The sequence below is a fragment of the Trematomus bernacchii genome, unplaced genomic scaffold (genome assembly GCF_902827165.1).
Source record: "Trematomus bernacchii unplaced genomic scaffold, fTreBer1.1, whole genome shotgun sequence".
Taxonomy (NCBI): domain Eukaryota; kingdom Metazoa; phylum Chordata; class Actinopteri; order Perciformes; family Nototheniidae; genus Trematomus; species Trematomus bernacchii.
The window spans coordinates 12,569,382-12,591,151 of NW_022987698.1; the positions used below are offsets into that span (position 1 = coordinate 12,569,382).

General features: G+C 39.7%; 1 protein-coding gene across 1 annotated transcript; it reads left to right on the plus strand.

The window, feature by feature from the left end:
• The first annotated feature begins 207 nt into the window (after positions 1–207).
• Positions 208–21,596, plus strand: lrrc38b (leucine rich repeat containing 38b). Its single transcript, XM_034138647.1, has 2 exons — positions 208–1,700; positions 19,009–21,596. The coding sequence occupies exons 1-2, from the start codon at positions 1,073–1,075 to the stop codon at positions 19,254–19,256; spliced, it is 876 nt and encodes a 291-aa protein (XP_033994538.1). The 5' UTR covers positions 208–1,072; the 3' UTR covers positions 19,257–21,596.
• The last annotated feature ends 174 nt before the right edge of the window (positions 21,597–21,770 follow it).

A 21,770-nucleotide genomic window follows, 5' to 3' on the forward strand; every position in this document is an offset into this window, starting at 1 on the left:
TTTAAATATAAATAAAAAATGCTTCCATATTTCCGATTTTTGCGGTAAAAATTATCTTCATATGTTCACAATAAAGGAAGTGACATCACATGTTGACAGCATGGCTCAGGCACGCCTCCCTGGAAACAAGGAGAGTGGAGAGGGCATGAGATAAACCGTGGTAGATTCGGAGGCAGTCGTTGGATTGGCATGGCTGTGAGCTGCTCAGCTGCTCTACATCCATGCGGCTCCTGCCTGGACGTCTGCATTCTCTCTACAGAGAAACACAGCCCTGACACAGTGCCGGATGGAGTAACATTGAGCTGTGTTCTCACAGCATGTTGCCGGTCATTTGGCAGCTAGAGAGGGAATAATAAGGAGGGACAACCTTACCACACACTTGAGCGATGTTCTGTGAGCTTCTCTCTGTCTCGTTTCAGAACGTCAGGCTTTACTGCACAGAGACCTGGGACTAATGGAGGGATGCCATGATGTTACTCTGCGCTTGTCATGCTTGAATCACAGCTTCATATATCCTTTTGTGTCAGAGACCTTATTGTCTTTGTCTGTCACTGCTGCCAGATCAACTGTGGGGTAGCGTGGTGGAAAGATCCCCCTCCTCAGCCCCCCTCTCCCTTGTCTGTGCCCCCGGCTTTTCATCACTCCCAGCTCGCTCGTGTCTATTTACCTCTCTTAAGCTACCCCCCCCTCTCTGTTAAGCTCCGTCTTTGGTTCTCTCCCGCTCCTCCCGCTCCTCTCTGCTTACTATCTCCTTCGCTTTGCTCCTTCAAAGCAGGCAGTCTGCAATTCTATCCCGGCAGGTTGCTACATGATCTCCTGGAGAACAGTTTTTGCCGCTTCTTTGCCTCCTCTCGATTCCTGATCACTTGAATAATTCCATCTCAACACCGGCAGGATGTTCCTCCGCGAGGATTGATCCCCATCCACCCCCTTTTACTTTCCCCTTCCCCTCCCTCGTCCTGATCTCCTGCCCTCTGACCCTCACCCTCTTGTTCTCTAACCCCACCCTCCTTGTCCTACTCGCCCTTACCCCGAGCCTCTTTCCCCCATAACTCATTTCACCCTCTTGACCATGTTGCCATGTGTCTGCTGGCTCCAACTTATCCTCATCTTACTGTCCTCTGCCTTATGGACCCGGGGGGAGAACTGCCCAGTAGCCTGCCTGTGCCCGGACCCTCACACTGTGGACTGCCGTGGCCGTGGGCTGACCCGTCTCCCCAATGAAATCCCCTTGGATGTGCGCAGGCTGTTGCTGGCGGACAACTGGATTCCTCGCATCCCCTCTGACTTTCTGGTTCTGTACAGTGACTTGGTCTACCTGGACCTCCGGAACAACTCCCTCTCCAGCATCGAACCGGGGACCCTCAGCACCTCCTCCAGGCTGGTCTTCCTGGACCTGGGCAGCAACAACCTGACTGAAATCCCAACGGGGACTTTTGGGGAGTCTCGGAGCTTGATTAAACTGAGGCTGGGCAACAACCCATACCTGAGCATGGTGAGCGAGGATGCTTTCACTGGGCTCACCTCTCTGAGGGAACTGGAACTGGAGCGTAATGCACTTTCTACGCTCCAGGTAGGGGCGCTGAGTCAGTTGCCATCCCTGCGGGCGGTGAGGCTCGAGGGCAACCCCTGGCTGTGCAACTGCAACTTTGCCAACCTGTTCACGTGGCTGATGGAGAACAGCCACAAGCTTCCAAACGGTGAGTAGCTACATCTAAGATCCATTTGCTTTCCATGTGCTTCACCCAAATAAAGCATATATCAGCATAACACACAGCATTACATCAACAGTATTATTACAATCCATTTCCATAACACTGCTCTAGTCTATTTATGTTTTCCCTGTAGGAGAGGGAACCCCCCTCCCTCTCCCTTGTTCTAATTTTGTCTCTTTCTTTCCTCACTCCCATAGCATATATTGTGTGCGACTGGGTATGTAATATGAGACAATAGCACTTGTTGAAAGTAAAAGCTACAAGTTTGCTTTGTTCAGAGTTAAGCATTTTCCAGTAAGGGAAAATAAATGAAATAATTCATATTAAGAATTTTAGATTGCAGTTTCTCTGGTTACACAGTTCACCATACAATGCCCTTTATCCTGCGCGGTAGTCAAATCGACCACTTATTTTTATATAATACATATTTAAATAATACTTTTCTTTGGTGGACACTGTAATTCTGCAATATTATGAATATTTTTTTGCCCAGCTCTGGAAATGCAACCCAATTATCCAGCTTCTCTGCCCATACTGTAGACTCTGTCTACCACTGTGCTCCTGCCTGCAGGCTCAGTTAGATAACAGAGCTGAAGTTTTGGTGTGCTTGAGTGTGCACGGGAATCTGAATGTGTGCATGCATGTCTGTTGAACAACTCAAGACAAAGAGGATCACATGTCTCTGTAGAATAATTTTTCTCTGGGGTTAGATCTGCTTAGATGGAGCTGATTGGTTGCAACATCCAAGGATGGAGTTGCAAAATATGTCCTGAATAAAACACCAACCATCACAACCTTGCTTTGCTAGTGTTAATATTACTGATGTTGAAATAGATTGTATAGAATATTTATAACACCTGTCAGAAGCAATTTATTCTTAGATAAATATTTATTCTTTTTTTTTCAGAGAGAACCGTAAGTGTTTTTACTGAAGGTCAGCCATTTGTGTATTACTAGGAATGCCCTTACAAAGGACACTGACAGCAGTTATCTCATAAATACAAGCCAGCACGTGGGAACAGGGGAGGCAAAAATAAACACATCTGACAGTTCAGCCACACATAACTACTAGCTCGTGCTGTTATCATATTTATCAGTGCAGATTTAATGCATTGCACAATTCTGATCTAATCTGAGAATTTAATATGAATATGTTTTGCAGTGTTATGACATATCCCTAGGACGTTCAAGGAGTATTTTATTCAATATAATTGACTTTTAAACACAGTGCAGTGCTATGTATATAGTGTACAAACAGAGTTGGGTGTAACGCGTTACAAAGTAACGCGTTACTGTAATAATATTACTTTTGTCGGTAACGGAGTAGTGTAACGCGTTACTTTTATAATTCAGTAATCACACTACAGTTACTAACATTGCCCCGACACGCGTTACTTCGTTACTTTTATAAAATCAGTCATAATCACACTGACAGACAAGAGGGGTTTCCGCCACAGGTTTATATGTACGTAATCTGCGCGACTTGCGTGTCCACATCTCAGCGTGCAGTGCTGCATAAACATGGCAGAGTCAGCGATACATTTCGAGGGGTGGAGGTATGCCCATTATTTTGAGTTCGTCCGAAGAATAGACAGGAATGTGACGGTGAGGTGCAAACTGTGTCCAGGCCAGAAGCTGTTATACACTGCTGCAAACACCACGTCAAACCTCAACAAACACCTGCAAAGAACACATGCTAAGGTGAAGCTAATAGCTAAGGACCGGACCCCCGAACCCAGAGTGAGGATGTTGTGAGTGCGCCGCCGCAGACTCCGAAGCGGCACAAATTAGAATTTGGAGGACCGGTAACCAAAGCAGAGATGGACAGGCTTGTAGCATCCTTCATAGTAGAGGTAATGTTGCCCATTTGCACAGTGGAATCACCATCGCATCGTTCAGAGATATACTGCGCAAAATACAGATAGCAGGAGACAGAGGACAGCCATAGTCAGAGCTATCTGGATCAGTCTTATGCGACAATGGAAACTGAACTAAAGAGAACATTTGAAACTTTAGCAGTCTGCGTGATCTGCCTGTAGGGAGGGGCGGGCCGGCCCTGCGAGTAAAGTAACGAGTAAAGTAACGAGTAAAGTAACGAGTAAAGTAACGAGTAAAGTAACGAGTTACTTTATGTAGAGAGTAACGAAGTAGTGTAATATATTACTTTTTTTTAAAGTAATATGTAATATGTAATATATTACTTTTTTTTAGTAACGACCCCATCTCTGTGTACAAATAAGGATTGTGAAAGTTTATACGTATTATTCAAAAGTTTGTGTGTGAGATGTCGACCTGAATAAACAAAGTATTTCTTTTTAAGGGCATAAAATCAGTGAACAAAATGTTGTGACTCAAATTTGTGACTTTTTTAAAACATAATTTATCTGGTAAGACATCCAAGCCTCAGCATATGGATACGGCATACACATAATGCATCATATTGGAATTATACAAAGGATTTAATTACAAGTTTGGCAGTTTTTCAATTTCCAAATTAAAACGAAAATGTTCTGGCTCGCCATAACTTTTACTCTGCACCCCTGCTGCTGCAAACTGCTGACAACACACAAAAGCCAAAAACCCTTACATGCATTTGGGCCATGGTGTACCCTGCTATTGATACTTCTTTCTCTTTCCTCTAAGGGTTTCTGCTTTTGCCCCAAAAAGACAAGTTTAGGTCCGTGAGGAAGAAAAAGTTGATAAACTGGCAGGAATACCCAATTCCCCCCAGTCACAGGCTGCACATGCATTAATCACAGGTTCTAAGTGTTGTCAACCGCAAAGCATAATGAATTGCATTAGAAGTGCTGGCCAGGCAGACATCCACAACACAGAGGAAACCAAATACCTGGCCAAGCTGCGGGCATCGCTGCCAACTGGCCCCGGTGTATAGACACTCTCAAATTGAGTTAGTAATGTGTATCTCACCTCATATGCAGCTCTTACATCCCCATCAGAGAGTGTTTGCTTTATGACCCCAGAGACGAGAGACAATTTACCCAGCGCACGCACACACACACACACACACACGCACACACACACACACACGCACACGCACACACACACGCACACACACACACACACACACACACACACACACACACACACACACACATGCTTTAATGCTATACAATTGGTATTTTTTTAACTATATTTAACCGGATGAAGGATTTTAGTCACAGACGTCTGGATCTTAAAGGGGACCTATCATGCAAAATGCACTTTGTGATGTCTTTTATGCATAAATATGTGTCCCCGGTGCGTCGGAGAACTCACGCAGCATCAGAAAATAAAACCCTCTCTCTTTTCCTCCGTACCCAAATCTTTTAAAAATGGGTGTACAACGAGCGGATACAGATTTCCATCTGAACTGACGTGTCCATCCGTGGTGACGTCGGCGGACCCACAGAAAGTTGCTATCAGAAACAATGCCTGACGTGTTTTGGACGTCTTTGTTTACATTAGCAAGCCTCGCTAACACTCAGAGCTAACCTGTACTGAAGAGCACATGTGTTTAAAAAGCAGGAAATAAAAAAAGAACTCACCTTGTGATAAACCTGCAAGAGAAAAAGCATTTGAGCTCCATACTGTTTCAGAAATAATCCTTGATGTGGTTTAAACAGGATGGCGTTTTATCACAACCGAATTTAACTTTATCTCCGGTAGAATTCTGATCAGGCATTAGCTCCGCCTCCTCTTATTTATTTTTTTCAAGCTAAGGACCCAAGATCTGCATTTCTCTAACAGGGCTGCAGAAGAGGGGTTTGAGCAGTATGAGGCATGGCTACAATGGGTGATCTGTTTGGTATTTTGAAAAAAAAACTTCACATACATGTTTTATATAGGTATGGCCCTACAATATATATTTAAAATATAGCATGATAGGTCCCCTTTAAGTTATCAGAGCAACAAGCTGAGCTAGCTCGGTTAGCAGCGCCGAACTGCCCTGGAGAAACACATGAAACTACTTTATTCAGTGTTTTTACCTTTAATCACCGGGTCCGTTTGCTTTGGAGATTTGATTGTGATTGGTGGTTTGCTGTGCATGCAGAGCCTGCATGTCACCCACTCAAGTACCCCTGACATGAGAGCCGCGCAAGTTTTCCTTTTGTAGCAAGCAGCAAAATAATTGTAACATGACGTGTTTGAGTTAATTTGCCTACTTAATATCGCAAGTCCTAATTTATTTTTTAAAGAAATCGCACGTCCACGCGATGTGAATATCGCGCATACGCATATCGCGATTATCGTCACGACATGATATATCGTGCAGCCCTAACACACACACACACACACACACACACACACACACACACACACACACACACACACACACACACACACACACACACACACACACACACACACACACACACACACACACATACACACACACATGGATTCTTATTTGTACAGGAATATAAAGTTGTCTAACTGTAATATTTTCAACCAATATATTTTGCCGGAATATATTTTGTAATGCTTATGATGCTGGAGAATTGGATTACAAATAACTTTTTAGCAAGAGGAAAAATATGTTTTTCCTCTGAGGCTCTTTGCTTTCAAAGCAATGCAAATCACTTCTGTGTCAGGTCAGAGAGGACAAAAAGATCTTTCACTGATCTGTAAATATTCACTAAAACTAGTTTATGTCTTCCTTCGCATGGCAGATTTGTTTTAATTTTCTTACTTTAAGACAATGAAAACCTCTCAACTGGCATATTGACAATAGAATATAGTGCACATCTTTTTCAACCCATGAATTGGCAGCTTTGACATATACTTCCTGTATGCTCCATCACTATTTTGAGCACTGCACAAAAATCTGTTTTGTCGAACAGATGTCAGTTAATCTGTCAAATCGAAAGTAGCAGGGCAGTTTACCGTATAGTAAGTGATTCACAAGCACCCGTTGCCTTTGTGCCCTTTAAGTGCAAATGTACAAACACTGGCGCTTCATACACGCAGACGTCATACTGCCAGACCTAATTACCATAATGACTGAGCTCTCGATAACGGGAAAACATGCGATGACCTATTCCCTGCAAACTGTGTAGGAAGTGGTTACAAAATAACAGATGGACTCTCATTAGTCAATGAGGGTAACTTGATAATATTTTCAGTACACATCGCCTCTAACCACCATCATGAGTGTGGGTGTTTTAACTGAATATCTCATTCCTCATCAAGTAGATTCATTACAGATGCAGGAATTACTTTTGTATTGTAAATCAGGGTTATTTTTCCATCCGTGTGGGTGTTGCATCCTTATGTCTGATTCATCATACAACAAACCGGGCCACTAAATGACTGTTTAAACTATATATGAGTGCAGCCTCTCTAAAAGCCAAGAGCTCCACTATCATTCGAAACACATAAAGGTTAAAGCTACGGCAAACAAACCATGCATTCCAAGTTCACATAGAATACGGCAAAATACAGCATCACCAGAATAATTGAATTCAATCTTCAAGTAATTAAAAGATTGTCAATCAAATATGACAAAACTGTACTGCTATTTTCAAAGTCTTCATCCTGTGGTTCCCTCCTGCGATGGCCTGCATAATGTAGCAGCTGCAGAGCCTGTGCTGAAAAACCCAATTCCCTTTCCATTTTTCACTTCCTGATTTCCCCTGTGATTTGAAGTTCACAAAGTAGCACGCTCTTCTGTTTGCATAAGTTTGATTACTGCAGGTCAGCACGACGAGTGGGGGGAAGATTCTCTAAGACTCAGGACTTGCTTTTGGATGGAATAAAACAGATCTCTCTCCGCACGGCAGTCTCCTATGCGCAGCAGAAACACACATTACCGTCCTTCCTTCTGCTCAGTTTTGGGTATCATTTGTATGTTTTAAGCCACCAATTATGTTCATAAATGTTTTAACGGATGGATGAGTGTAAACTAGATCCACTGCTGTCTCCAGTGCTCTTGGGTTAAGGATGAACAAAGGCCATGTATAATTTAGAGTGACACAGTTCTACGGCACATTGGCCAGGGTAATTGGAGCTAGAGCTGCCCACAGGCTGGGGCAAGGCAGGACAACTCCCATGAGAGTTTGAGGCTGAAGCCCTCACAGCATTGCGATCAACACTTGTGAAGACCTGAACAGTTTTAACACAGAGTAGCAGTGCATGTGACAGGGTCGAAGTCTGAATTTTCCTTCACGGCCTATCAAGTTGCTCCCCAGAGACCTGTTACCACATGGCAGGAGCAACTCAAAATATGACCAAATGATCCGACACACAACACTATCTGCTATCTTTACTTGAGTATGTGATGAGAAAATATCCACTCCATTTACACAGGCTGACAGCTTCTTTTATCTTGGCCTAATTTGATGTTTATTTAAAGTTGGGATGTGAGAGCGCTGGAAAGAGAGTGTGAATAGGTGGACAGAATTACACAGTGTGATAGCGTCAGCCGCAAGTACAGAAGCAAAATGTGCCAGTCAAAAATAAAAGGTGAAAAGCCACGGTTTATTTCATCAGCAAATGTGCATAACTGAAGATGATGGATACTCTCTGCATGTGCTGGAGCGCGAAGCATAAATCACCAAGACGTGCATATTTACCTGTTTCATCGTAATGAATAGCGATGGCAGATAAAGTGTTTATTATTCAGACGAAAAGGAATCTACTCATTGTATTCATACATCCGCATATGTGTTATTATTTGTGCTTTTGTGATGATACATCTTGAATATGCCCATGGTACAGTGATGTCAGTGAATCTCCACGCAGAAGGAATTCCCTCCTGAATGATTCACCCTCGCTCCACTGTCACATGAACGCTTGTCATTTTGTGCATTGAAAACACACATTCTGCTCCTCTCCCACTCCTACTCTGCCCCTCGTCTAGCATGAATCTCTCATCATCATTTTCCCTTCAGATTTCCCTCAGAAGAAGCTGCAGAATTCTCTGTAATTATGTCTGCCTGGTTCTTTTTACATCTACTGAGAATTGTACCTGAGCAGCACAATCTTCTCATTTAATAAAATAGAGAGAGGGGCAGGTTTGTGAGTCATTAGCACAACTGGATTAAAGGAGAAGATGTAGGCAGGAAATGTTACTCCTGCTGGAGTCTGAAGATTGTTCTGATGTTCACCTTTGGTGCAGAGATCAATCTGGACAGACAGTGTGATGTTGATGGAGGGAGGAGACACAAGCCTCCAATATCAGTGTGTCACAGGTAGATCAATCACGGCTGAGACAGCGGATAGACTATCCCCTCGTCTGGCTGTAATCCTAAATGTAATCCATCAACTGTCCGCGCCAGGAATGTAACAAAGCCGTGTTGCCAACATACCTGATAGTGCACCGGAATGATTTGTGTTACACAAGTTTACTTCTTTGATAGTCGTTTTTGACTGATACACAAACAATTTTAATCGTTTGAAGTCTAAAAAAACTAGTTAATTCTGACTGAAAAAGCTGTAGGCTCTTATTAAATCCATCCTTTTTTACATTAACAATGATGCACAGTCATTAAAAACAGATTACATTTAGTGTGTCAGCGTGCTCCGGCACGGGACTACAGTGATGTTTGGCCTCATCAAATATGATTCCTGGGTGCATCTTAAAAATGTACTGATGTATCAGCAAAGTGCCGTTTCTGAGACGGGGGCAGTGGGGCACCTTGACCGATCTCATCTCACCGTGAAAGGACGATAAATCAGCGAGTGCTGCGCTCCATGTCTCGGTCACTTTCACATAGTTTTATTGTTCAGACATCATTTATATGGAGGACAGTGAACGCACCGTTTCGATTTCAAGGGTATAGTCCTACGATGAGCCTTCTTTTCCAACTCATGACTACGAATGAGACTGAATCATTAGGGTAGGTTTTATATGTTAAAGACCGATACTACTAATTAAACTAGAGGGTGTTCCCTTCCACATGTTCACCAATCACAATTACTAATTTTAATGTTCATTTATTTATTTATTGTTAATACTACTGAGGATCATGGTCTGTCGTGACATGTTAATGGACTACATGACAGTTGAAGAACAATCAACTTAGCGCTTTTATTATGAATGCCACTGAGTCACTTAAATTAAAGGGAGCCTATTATGCATTTCCCCTTTCCTGTACGGTCTTTTATAGTTTTTTGGAGCATGACAATTGTTTGCAATGGCTAAAAACCCAAAGTTCCCGCCAAAGGGAGTTTTGTTTCCCCCTGCCTGACAAGCCTTGTTTGGACTATTTTGTTTACTTCCATGACATGGTGACATCACTATGTAACAGTTGCGCTTCTATTGGCTGGCGCTCCAACACATATGTACACATGATTTAGTGAGGGGCGGGACATCTCTAAGGGGGTGAAAAGAGGGCTTACTGCAAAGGCAGTATGAGAAAACAAAGACCTTTTAAATATGAAAGCATGTAAACATGTCTCAGTAGAGGCACAACATATAACTATGAACCTTAACATTTGCATTAAAGGCCCCTTTAAAATGAATAATTGTCATGTGTTGTGTGTCAACTGTATGTTGTGTTATGCACCAAAGACACTTTACCATGTTATGCAAATGTCATGGACTAAAAGTAATCTGAATCTGAAATGAAAGACTCATTGATTCAATGTGTTTTACTGACAATTTTGTCAACCTCTTACATTAATTCAAAGAGCTAAGTTACACACTTACAATGCTTTTGCATGCACATAAAAACAGTATCTAATAGCACTGCAAACATGTTTAACTTTAATCTATAACTCCCTACACATTGGCAATGTACTGTATGGAGAAAGAAACGTGTGAGCTTATATGTGGGTAGAGATGAAGCCTTGCAGTGTGGGAGGATACTTTTACTGATACTGCACATGTAAATGCACACACTTGGCAGTACATCCATTCTGGGTCTTTCCTGAACAGTCAGCACAATTTGCAGCATGCTTTGTTAAAATACAAAAGTAAAACCATGTTCCTATTATTGGATGCAATCATTTCCATCATCAACTGACCTTATTTCTGAATTAAATCTGCATTTCAATGTGTTGTCAGATATTATAAGAATAAAACTCAAAAGTGTTCATATAAATCATTTTAATAATGCTTGTATATTTCAAATCTCAACGAACGTGTTTAAAATATGTCTGAATACAATGGCTTAATGTTTCCAAAGTGTTCAGTGACGATGGAAAAAGATATACGGAAATCAGTGATGGTGTGGAATTGGTTTCCATGCACGTCTGATTAACTCTTTACAGTATTAATTAGGTTTGTAACTGAACTCTTAAAGAGCTTGATAAAACTTAATGACCCTAATCCCTTAATAAAAGATACCGATTCTCACGTTTCCTTTTAACATTCAATTAGTAGACACAAGATATATATACAAATATGCACACATGGAAAAGCCAGACCTGTGGGGCAGAAAGCACATTACATTTAGTATCATTCTTTTTTAAATGCAACCAATAGACAACTAACCAAATATTTGCAATGGAGATACAGTTGTTTTGATCTTATTTGATTTACATCCTGCAGTTTTCTTACTTGTGCTTGGTGTGGTACCTCTGAACCTTTTTGCAAGACTTTAATATGAACCATAATTACATTGCACAAAAGCATGTGGAGGATGCAGCGCGATGATTTCATTATAAAGGATTGTCTCTCCCCTCTATTGAGCCCATAAGTTAAACTACCAAAACAATAAGTTCCAATTAGACTGGCTAACTACAAAGAGTGATTGATGGTCCTTGCATTGAACACATTTCCTTTCAATTCAAATGATGTGTTTTAACTTTCGAGTCATCAATACAATTTTGCCATGAGTTAAGCTTAATAAAAACAGGAAAATAAAACAGCATGCTGGAAAAGCTCCACAGAAAATAAATAGATTGGATCAGGATCACATCAAGTGAGTCACAGTAAACCCAGCATCAAGACTGAGGCTCCAAACTGATCAGCTGCCAATACCAACAATCCCGGTGGAGCCAAAGAAGAGCACAATGATTCATGGCATGATTAAACAGCAAGGCATGTCTACCATATGTTTTATGAATCAGAGATCAACATACATTCAATGTTACTGCATGTGAGCAAACTGCTCAGTCTGGAAAACATACAATGTTTTAAAGAGGCTTACAAACAACTGTACAGTACATGTAGAGAAGGTTCATCTCATGTGTTTGTTTTAAATCTAATATTCTAAGAATTGTGTTGCATAACTAACCATATGGCTCTCACTTTCAAAGCATCAGTTCATTTTCCAAGTTTGACTCAGCAGGGCTTTTAGGGAATAGGTTTTTTATTTTGTTATTGTTTTCCATCATCTCTTTCAGCATCACTAAAAATCAGGTTGGACTTTATAAACTATAGTGCATTTTACTTCGTTATCATAGATTGTTGATTTATTGTGATGGTTGTCATGTACAGTATCCGCAGTGACTGTTAAATTATGAAACATAAGCAGCAAGGAAAGGAACACATATTATTCAGAAAGAGACAGAATGTAATAATAATAATAATAATAATGCATTTATTTTATATAGGCGCCTTTCAAGGCTCTCAAGGTTGCCGTACAAACACATAAAAAACAAGATACACAATAGATAACACCAGCATAAGAGACATACACAAGACAATGCAGTACAGTATATAAATCAATCAAATAATCACATAAATAAAAACAGAGGATGTGTGATGGATAATGATCAGGGTGGATATGCAAGTGTGAAGAGATGTGTTTTGAGACGTGATTTGAGAATGGGGAGAGAGTCAGTGTTGCGGATGTCAGGTGGGAGAGAGTTCCAGAGGCATGTACTTGTTGGAGTTCAGTTTAAATGAAAAATGATCCTAAAGACAAAGTCAAATGTAATTGGAGCGCCGTCTTGTCTAAAGACACATTTATTTTATTTATATTCATAACGTACTAATTACATTTAAAAAGTAACCCATTCAATCTGATACTTTTTACTTTGCCTTGGAGACAGTCATGTCAGGTCTTGCCTGTTAATAATTATGATTATTAATATCATAGAGAATCACATATATTGCAATCAACAAATAGTTAGTGACAAGGGTAGACTGGGACATCAATATTTTTCCTTTTTAATATATATATATTTTTTTATCATTTTCATAACATTCTTGATATATAAGCACACCATAAAAAAACTAATCCTACACTTCAGTTGTCTGAAATGTACATTCAAATATATTTGCATATATTTGTCACCTATTTGAACACACATTTCCATTGTGTTTACCCCACAACAAAATACCCAGAATTTGCAGGGAGAGATAATGGCTTTCCACTAGAGCTTAACTGTTGCAGTTAAGAAGCACAATTACACAATAGGGCACACAGGCTTATTACACTGCCTGACAAAAGGGAGGATTAGTGAACAGCTGTGGTACTTGGCCAAAAGTGGAATCTTTTAGAAAAAAACACTATAATTAAAGTTTCCCAGCATTACAGGCTTGTCTGTGACAAGATGTGCACATCTCTCACTGAGCGAGGAGGTCCAGATGTAGTGCATGTGACCTCAGATTAGTGAGGCAGGAACTAAAGTGAAACCAAAGTGAATCCTATTTGTGTTGGCCGTGGGCAGCTTTATGTCAAACAAAAGGCTGTTAACAAACATAGCTTAGCCTACAAAAGCCTAACAATGTCTTTAAACATACTTACACCAAGTCAATATTTCTATTTTTGACACTTGTATCTCTCACTTAGCATAGGACTGCAGCTATGAGCTATTCTGGTATCTTCAAGTTAATGAATCACTACAAATATGTCACAAAAGAAATAACACATTTGTGCACGATTTCAATTCAGCTTGTATAACTACACTTAACTACAGTACATTTAACTATTAGAAATAAGGGCAGATAAGACTGAATCTAAGAAAAATGTGTACTCACAACATATGAGTATATATCATTAAAATTGGGGGGAAAATGACCATTATGATTTCAGTATATGATGGAATCTTCAAATTCCTCTTTTTTTCTGGTCCTAACATCCAACATATTCAGTTTACTCTCATTGTAGTGCAGTTATGTGCAACAAATCCATTTAATTGAAAGCTATCGTAAAGTTATCGTTTTTGGTTGAAAAATATCTCAAATGTTTCTTCAGAAAGGTAACAGATTAATTGTTTATTGACATTAACATGTTAGCTTACCAACAAGCAGTTGCTACAACTGTAACTTAATTCCTATATATTTAAGTTTATGTTATTCCTTTTAGCGATGATATGTGTGTGTGTGTCATTTAGTTTTGTGATTTGATGTCCAAAGACTTTATCAAATACAGGCTGGCACAACTTTTTTTGTTTCCTCTGCCACAACAGTCAGTGAAAGAAAGTGAAGACCAATAAAAGTATATATAATTTAGAATGTAATTCTAAAAATGTTTGTTCTCATAAAGCACATAAGCATAAAGCATCTAATTTGGATGACAGTTATAAGTAAAAAACAACATACAATTGATCAATATCAGCTTTATAAATGGGTAAGCTAATATAATACAATATTCAAAGTGTATTAAAGAGTAATGGCATCATGAGATTTGCCGTGTGCAGATAGCAGCTAAAATCAAAGGAATTATTTCATTTTCCAAACCGTGTAAAAGCGATGTAAATGTTTTTTTCACAACAAGTCCTCCAACTCATACGACCAAATAGGTCGATTGTTCAAGCGCTTATTACGACCTATAATCACGTTTTAAAGTTTTCGACCTCTAGTGCTCCCGTTGACTGCAAACGCTCCGGTGGGTCGTATATTTACAAATAACCCTGGAAAATCCTAAATTGTAGGATAGTTTGGCCATTAAAATGCTTTTTGATTAGATTTCTAGCGAGAAGTGTATATTGCACTTTTAGAATCCACGTCCAGTGGATGTGTAGGATCTATAGTTTGATAGATATTACGAAGATGATTTGAGGTCTCGCCAGGAGAACGTGTAACGGCAGCGTCCATGTAATGTTAGCGTCAACCAAGCCCCCAGGAAGTGCGCCGGACTCAGATGAAAATATTCGTTCTGGCCAAACGGCGGTACTACACTTCCGTTTGGTTGCCAGGCCCGGAAACCCTTTTTCCCATTGACTTACATGGGGAAAGAGTGGTCTGTAAATCGTTGGATAATTTTTTTTAAACTAAATAAACTACCCAGTATGAACACTTGTATAGCCCTTATTAAAAACATTCGTTCCTCAAGTTGTAAAAATGTGCTAATAACGTTATTCTGTGAGTTATTTCCCTCTGCATTATGAACGCGCATCTAACCCATGGGACCGCGCCGCCCGGCACGTTCATGTTACGTGTTCAGCACTACATGCGTTTATCTTTACCCATGGATGCACAATAAGAACGGACCCATATCGCCTTACTGCCAGCCCACGGAGCTGTAATAATGGATATATTGCACATGTTTGCTGTAATTCATCATTTGTAAAATATTATACTACATGGGCTGTATGATTAAATCTTGTACCGTAAATGTTGTATTAAATAAAGTTAATATTACCGACGTAGATTAACGTCCCTGTAGCTTCTTATTGCACTAAGAAGCTTATTGCACTGTATATATATATATATATATATACAGTGCAATAATTATTTCATGCTAAATGAAGCTCTGTTGCTTGGATATCACTAGATCCTGTTACAGCGTAATATAAAAGTACATAACGATTGATGTGTAAATTAGCATAATTACTAGCTAGCCGCTAGCTGCTAACTGCCGCCTCGTTAATATCAAATCTATCACAATAACAACCCATTACCATGCTGTCATGAACGTGCGGTGCTGTTACGTGTACGCAAATTGACGTGCTTGATGTGAACGAGCATTTTGGGGGGCATGGTTAAAGTTGCGCATGCGCTATGAGCGCACATACGGGTACTTCTCAGGCATGCCGGGTAATCTGTGACGTTTCGCTCTCTCAAAAGTTGGGCCATTTTATAATCATGCGCGAATGAGCAACTCTCATAGGAATGAATGAGGCCCCGCCTCCCACGCTGTATCCAGTTCTTATTATACATCGGTTCGGCTGCATTAAATATTACACATCTGCCGTTATAGAGCCCTGATTAGGAGACCTTTGGACAAACTGGAAGAACTGCCACAGAAACTGAATGCGTGACGTGGATCATAAATATATCAGCAATTAACATCTTCAATTTATCTTCAAACAATACGTCTCCTTGCAGTGTCAACACTAATTCGGCTGACTTTTATATTTGATCCAATTGGTAGATAGGCTGTATTTACACCATAACGGTGCACAGCTGATAGAAAGGGACTTGTAGTTTTTCAAGATATTACTGATTTTCTTTGAATTAAAGAATGTAAATACTGAGTTGAGAGAATAGTCATGGGTTTTGGGTGATGGGAGACACATCTATGGAATCATAATTTCAATAGCTTACCATTAAATGACGGATATACCTTTCTGTCTGTGATGTTTTACAAATCAGATATTAATGTGTAGAACTACAATATGTGAAATAATATAGCAATATCCTATAAAATTATGTGAAAACATGAATAAAACTACACATCTTCAGATGTTATACATACATAAGTGTCCTACACTAATAATACAAAGTTATTATGGCATTGTATGCTGTGTGTTATTTGTAACATCTTCAGAAACTACCTTTCCAACTCCTCGTGCAGTTGACTGTTACAGGTCTATACAGGTTCATGGTACAATGCATAAGCTTCAAATCGAGAGACTGAAACTGTATTTTTCTTTACCGTTCTGTTTTAATTTCAAAATAAAGTTAATAGTAATATTATGTTTGATATTATTATGTTTTATTAACTAGACCACTGGGTCATGTTTGGTGTTACAAATATCAAAACAATATATGTGTGGATAACAAAATAAATCCGTCATAAACTAAACTGGAAATTATACTGGAAAATATAATTTATTGTGTAAACACTGTCAACTTGACAGTTTTTTAACCCGCACCACCTAGTGGTTAAAGCATGTTATTGAATTTCTTTGTTGAATATGTTATATTTGATGAAAACATTTAAATATGGGCTGGACCCGTTCAAGTCCAGTTTTGGATAGTCTGCCGTGGTTTCATTCCATTTCAAAGAGCTCGGCGTAACCTTGGCGCACTGCCACTCCAACATCCAATCACAGAGCTTGAGGACTAATCACGGGGTTTGTCAAGCAAAGCGGATGTTGTTGTCCCAAACGATATCTGAGGATTATGGGTAGTGTAGTGTCTTCGGCAGGGCCGGCCCTTGGCATAGGCAGGGTGTTTCTCAATCGCGAGTACGCTTGCTTGGTAGCACATGTCTGCCGAGCATCTTGCTTCAGAAGCGAGTCAAGAATACTTTCTGGCATTCGGAAAACGAAGTGTGGAACACGCTAGCAAGTGTGCAGGTGTGCGTCATATGAGAGGCCCCGCCTTACATCTTCCGCCACAGATTTGGGGAAATTGGTCCGTGCGCAAAGCATTGTGGGGATTTTAAGACCGCGAAGTCTACTCATGTGCAGCCTCGATATTTCTCCAAACGGAGTACGCCGGGCTCGGTAGATTTCCAAGTATGCTGGAGATTGGAACAGTACTTCGGCGGCACTCGATGACGTAGTAGGCTTAAAATAGTGGCTCTGAAGCAGCTTTACTCGCGATTGAGAAACACCCGCAGTATAGGCGAATGCTAAGGGCGCATCAACCTATGGGGGGCACCAACATTTTTTATTTAAAAAATAAAAAATAAAATTTTTTATTTAAATTTCATAACAAAACAATTTCCCGAATTTAGATCAACAAAGTACATCCTATTATCTTATCTTAACAGAACTATGCCTATATTGCATACAGCGTCCATAAACTATGGCGCAACCCCCCCCCCCCAAATCAGGTAAATTGAACTGCCACAGCCCGGCTGCCCCCCGGAGCTGGGGGAGGAGCGAGGGGGCGGGTCAAGTGTCATTTTTAATGTGGAAGTAGATTCCAGCCCTCTCTTCACTTGATTAGGACAACTCCCTCTGCTGTAATTATTGTAAATTACAGTAAAAACCAGAGGTTTATGTGAAATTGTTCTTTTTTTGAAATAATGGTTTTTGTGTGCAATTACAAAATAAAAAATAGGTTTTAATTTTGTATTTATGTTAATTTAAAATAGGGGACAAAAACTATTTGTTTCTCCGAATCGAAGGTTAAAAACACAAAAGCATTGTACACAATTTAAACCAATCAATGTTGTGTAATTAACAAGGATAAACTGATTTTAGTTTTTTAGCTGATGAGTAATGCAGATACAGTATCACTGTGTAATCATTTGACAATGAGGGGAATACTTCCGGTTTTATTATGAAAACTTTGAGACCGGAAAAACTGTTTTCACCCCGTGAGAGTTGACGCTAACTTTACATGGAAGCTGTGGGAAAAGACGTAGTATATTAACTTTCTCCTGACGAGACCTCAAATCATCTTCGTAATATCTATCAAACTATAGATCCTACACATCCACTGGACGTGGATTATAAAAGTACAATATACACTTCTCGCTAGAAATCTAATCAAAAAGCATTTTAATGGCCAAACTATTCGACAATTTAGGATTTTCCAGAGAGGGTTATTTGTGAATAAACGACCCTCCGGTTCGTTTGCAGTCAATGGGAGCAAGTTGTTTCTTACACGACCACTTGAGGTGCTACACTTTAAAATGTGACTATGGGTCGTAATAAGCTGCTGAACAATCGACCTATTTGGTCGTTTTTTGTAGGATGACAGGCTGTTTTGTCGTGTCAGATGCAGAGATAAACAAAGTCTTCAACAATAAAAAATAAATAGTCCCACGTTTTTTTGCTATAGCAGATACACGGTTAACAGTAGAGTAGATAAACAGTATCTCTGTGTTTCTGACTGACTTATTTCCACAGAACCTGCAGTGGATGGGTGTACGGTGTAACTTCATCTCATAAGTAAAGACTTCTGATTGACCTTCCAGTTATTAAATCAGCTCCCACTCTTAGGAAAATAAAGCAGCATTGCTCTCTTGAATCGTCATCTTTCACAACAGCACACTTTCTGAATCAAATACGCACTCTATATCTGATCAGGTTTGAAATATGTCTCTAATGGGCAAATATGCATCACTTTACATTACATCTGTGGGGAAATAAAAGCATTTGTGGTGTACACACAGCACATGTAGCCACACTTTGTGCCTGTTGTTTTATATGATGTCATCTCTGAGTGGCTGCCATATGAATATATTCATCTAAAAGTCCATAAATATGACATCATTCACTGCCACTCGGCATGTCCAGTAAATCTGTCTAATCCAATTTGCTGTTTCAAATGCAGGGGTGGAAGGTATGGAGTGCTCCCTCCCCATGGACGGCAGACGTGTTTCCCTGACCCAGCTCACCAAGGACAGCTTCCGTGAGTGCCAGGCCACACTGACTCTCACAGACCTGCTCATCATCATTTTCTCTGGCATCTCTGTGTCTGTGGTGGCCATCATGACAAGCTTCTTCCTGGCTTCAACTGTTCATTGCTTCCAGCGCTGGAGTAAAGGCACCAAGGGGGATGAGGAGGAGAGTGAGGAGTGAGAAGGGTTTGACTTTAAGGGCCTGCATGGTCATGGTACTTTAAATAAAAAAGGGGACACCTCAGACAGTGCGTGCTACATGTGACAAGTTTTATGCTGCCTCCTGTCTGGTATACACCAAGGACTGTTTACCGGTAGGATCTTGCCCTGATGCGGTTGGTTTCTTTGCACATGAAATATGGTAACAAAAGACATTCCCAAGGAATGAGCCAAAGTCCCAATAAAAAAGAGTGAGTGCCCTGCTGCACTTGCAAAATGATATAATAGAGATCGTATTTTTGGCTGTGAGAGCCTCTGGTCATATTTTATGGCTATTGGCTCTTGGCTCAATGTTGTAGAAAGTACATAAATATAGTGAGGTTAACACCATTATAATAAAAGAGTAAAGATTTAAGAAAAAATACGTGTTGCTGCAGTGCTGTCACGTTAGTATATGAGAATACGATAACTTCTAAACATGTATTCATATTACATTTAAAGTGACACCAAGCTTTGGGTAACTTCTCAGATGATTTTCATTGGGCAGAATACCTGATCCCATAAAACAAAGGATGTCATACCGACCAAGGACCTCAGTAATTACCTGCCTATAATAAGATATGCCGGCATCTCCTGCCATTTACAATGTCTGTCTTGGACAGCCTAACTCACATTCAAAAGTGGTTCACAAGCCACTTTGTTGGGCAGATACTGTTGTTTCTTCTGCATGTAAAATAAGATGGTGGCAAAGGTGTCATTCAAACGGTAAAGGATTTGGAAAATGGCGAGATGGTATTGTAGGTAGCCGATGTGCTGTATGCAGGAAGTGTTTCCAGTTGGTCTACTCAATCTTTCTGCAGTGTATTCCTTATATATCCACAAACTGATGTACAAAAGAAAACAACATAAGCTCTACATCAAGATAATTAACTGTATGTTCCTAGATTGATAACTGTGTAGAAATATAACAGTATAATCTTGAAAATTATGGGAGATATTTTAAAATAGAATCTACGTAGAACTATTGTGTCAATTAACGCACTTTATTTGGTGAACCTAATATTGGCAAGCCCCTAATTACACTATGTAGACTGGTTTTGTCTCCATCTGCCAAAGACTAGGTTTAGGTAAAGGAGAGATTGCATTAAAAATACTTTGTTGCGGATGGTGTGCTATTTAGTCAGGTAGGGATAGCTCTTTAACAGAAGGCAGCACTATAGCCAAATCACACTTTGTATACACATATTATACTCAAACAGTAATGGTCTCCAAAGATTAGCAATTTGCCATCTGTCTTACTTTGCTTCAAACATAGGCTAGCAGTCTTTAACTCCTATTATAACAATCACTTCAGAACAAAATGGTTATTTACTTTTAAATGGTGGCGGGTGAGAGGTTTGTCTCTTCAGGAATAAATAGATACCTTTTTTTGTGATTTTGTTTTAAGATATTCAGAACTAATAAATCATGTACTAACAGTTAGCATCTGTTCTTGTCGAAAGATCTTGCAGTAAAGCTAATGATTTGATATCTTGGAAAAGTCTCTTACTTTATCAGCATATGGATTCACAATAATGAAAGTAAAGTACAATTTCAACTAAATAAAGCAGCATCCTGAATATTATGGGCTTCTGTTTGTTTTTACGTTTTGTATGTTCAAATCCTCTTCCATTAGGAATGCTAAAAGTTAGAGTATGTTTTCCCTAAAGCTAAGTTATGTTGCGTTGCTTCTCACATTCTTGTAAGGCATGACTAATTCAGCGAAATTGAGACATGAAGTAGAAAGAATGTCAAGGAGATGAAAAGAGCTGTGAGCTTAACAAAGGATACAAATCAATTCCAAATGTCTCGCTTAAGAAAAAGCCATGTGCAGCATTGTGAAGCACATTAAGCAGAAATGACAAAATGGAAATATGGCCTTATTTATTTTTGGTATTTATCAGTAATAAAAGCACAATGGTTTCACAGGAAATAATGTTATTCTACACCCGTTTAAAGGAGGTGTCACATCACATATTGTGACCATCCTGTATTGTCTTCATTAATGTGTATTGTCCCACATTGAGTTGAAAATACTTCATCTCAAGTGTAAGATGTGTATTGTATGGATGTTATGTTTTTGCCAAAATTCTAATGGCTGATTAAAATTGTAAACAAATTCATTTGTATTCGATGAAAAAACATTAAAGGCAAATACCATTGCCAGTTGATATTCATTTTCAACAGTTAATTGACCTTTTCTGAACCCCTTCCCTGAACAGCATCTTGTAAAGATTCACGTTTGGTATCTGCTCTGATGTAATGTAGCATGCCATGCTAACTAGCTTACTGCCTATAGGGCTAACATTAACCATGTGATACTTCAAAAGGCAATTGGCACATTTTAAGCTTAAGCTACTTCATTATTTGATGGGGTTACAGGTTACATTGTTGAAATAGTTGTTCAGAACTGATACTTCAATGGTGGAGCCAATGATGCTAATGTAGAAGACTTAAGAGTAATGATAGTGGCTCAGTCCTGCCGTTTGTTTGTTTG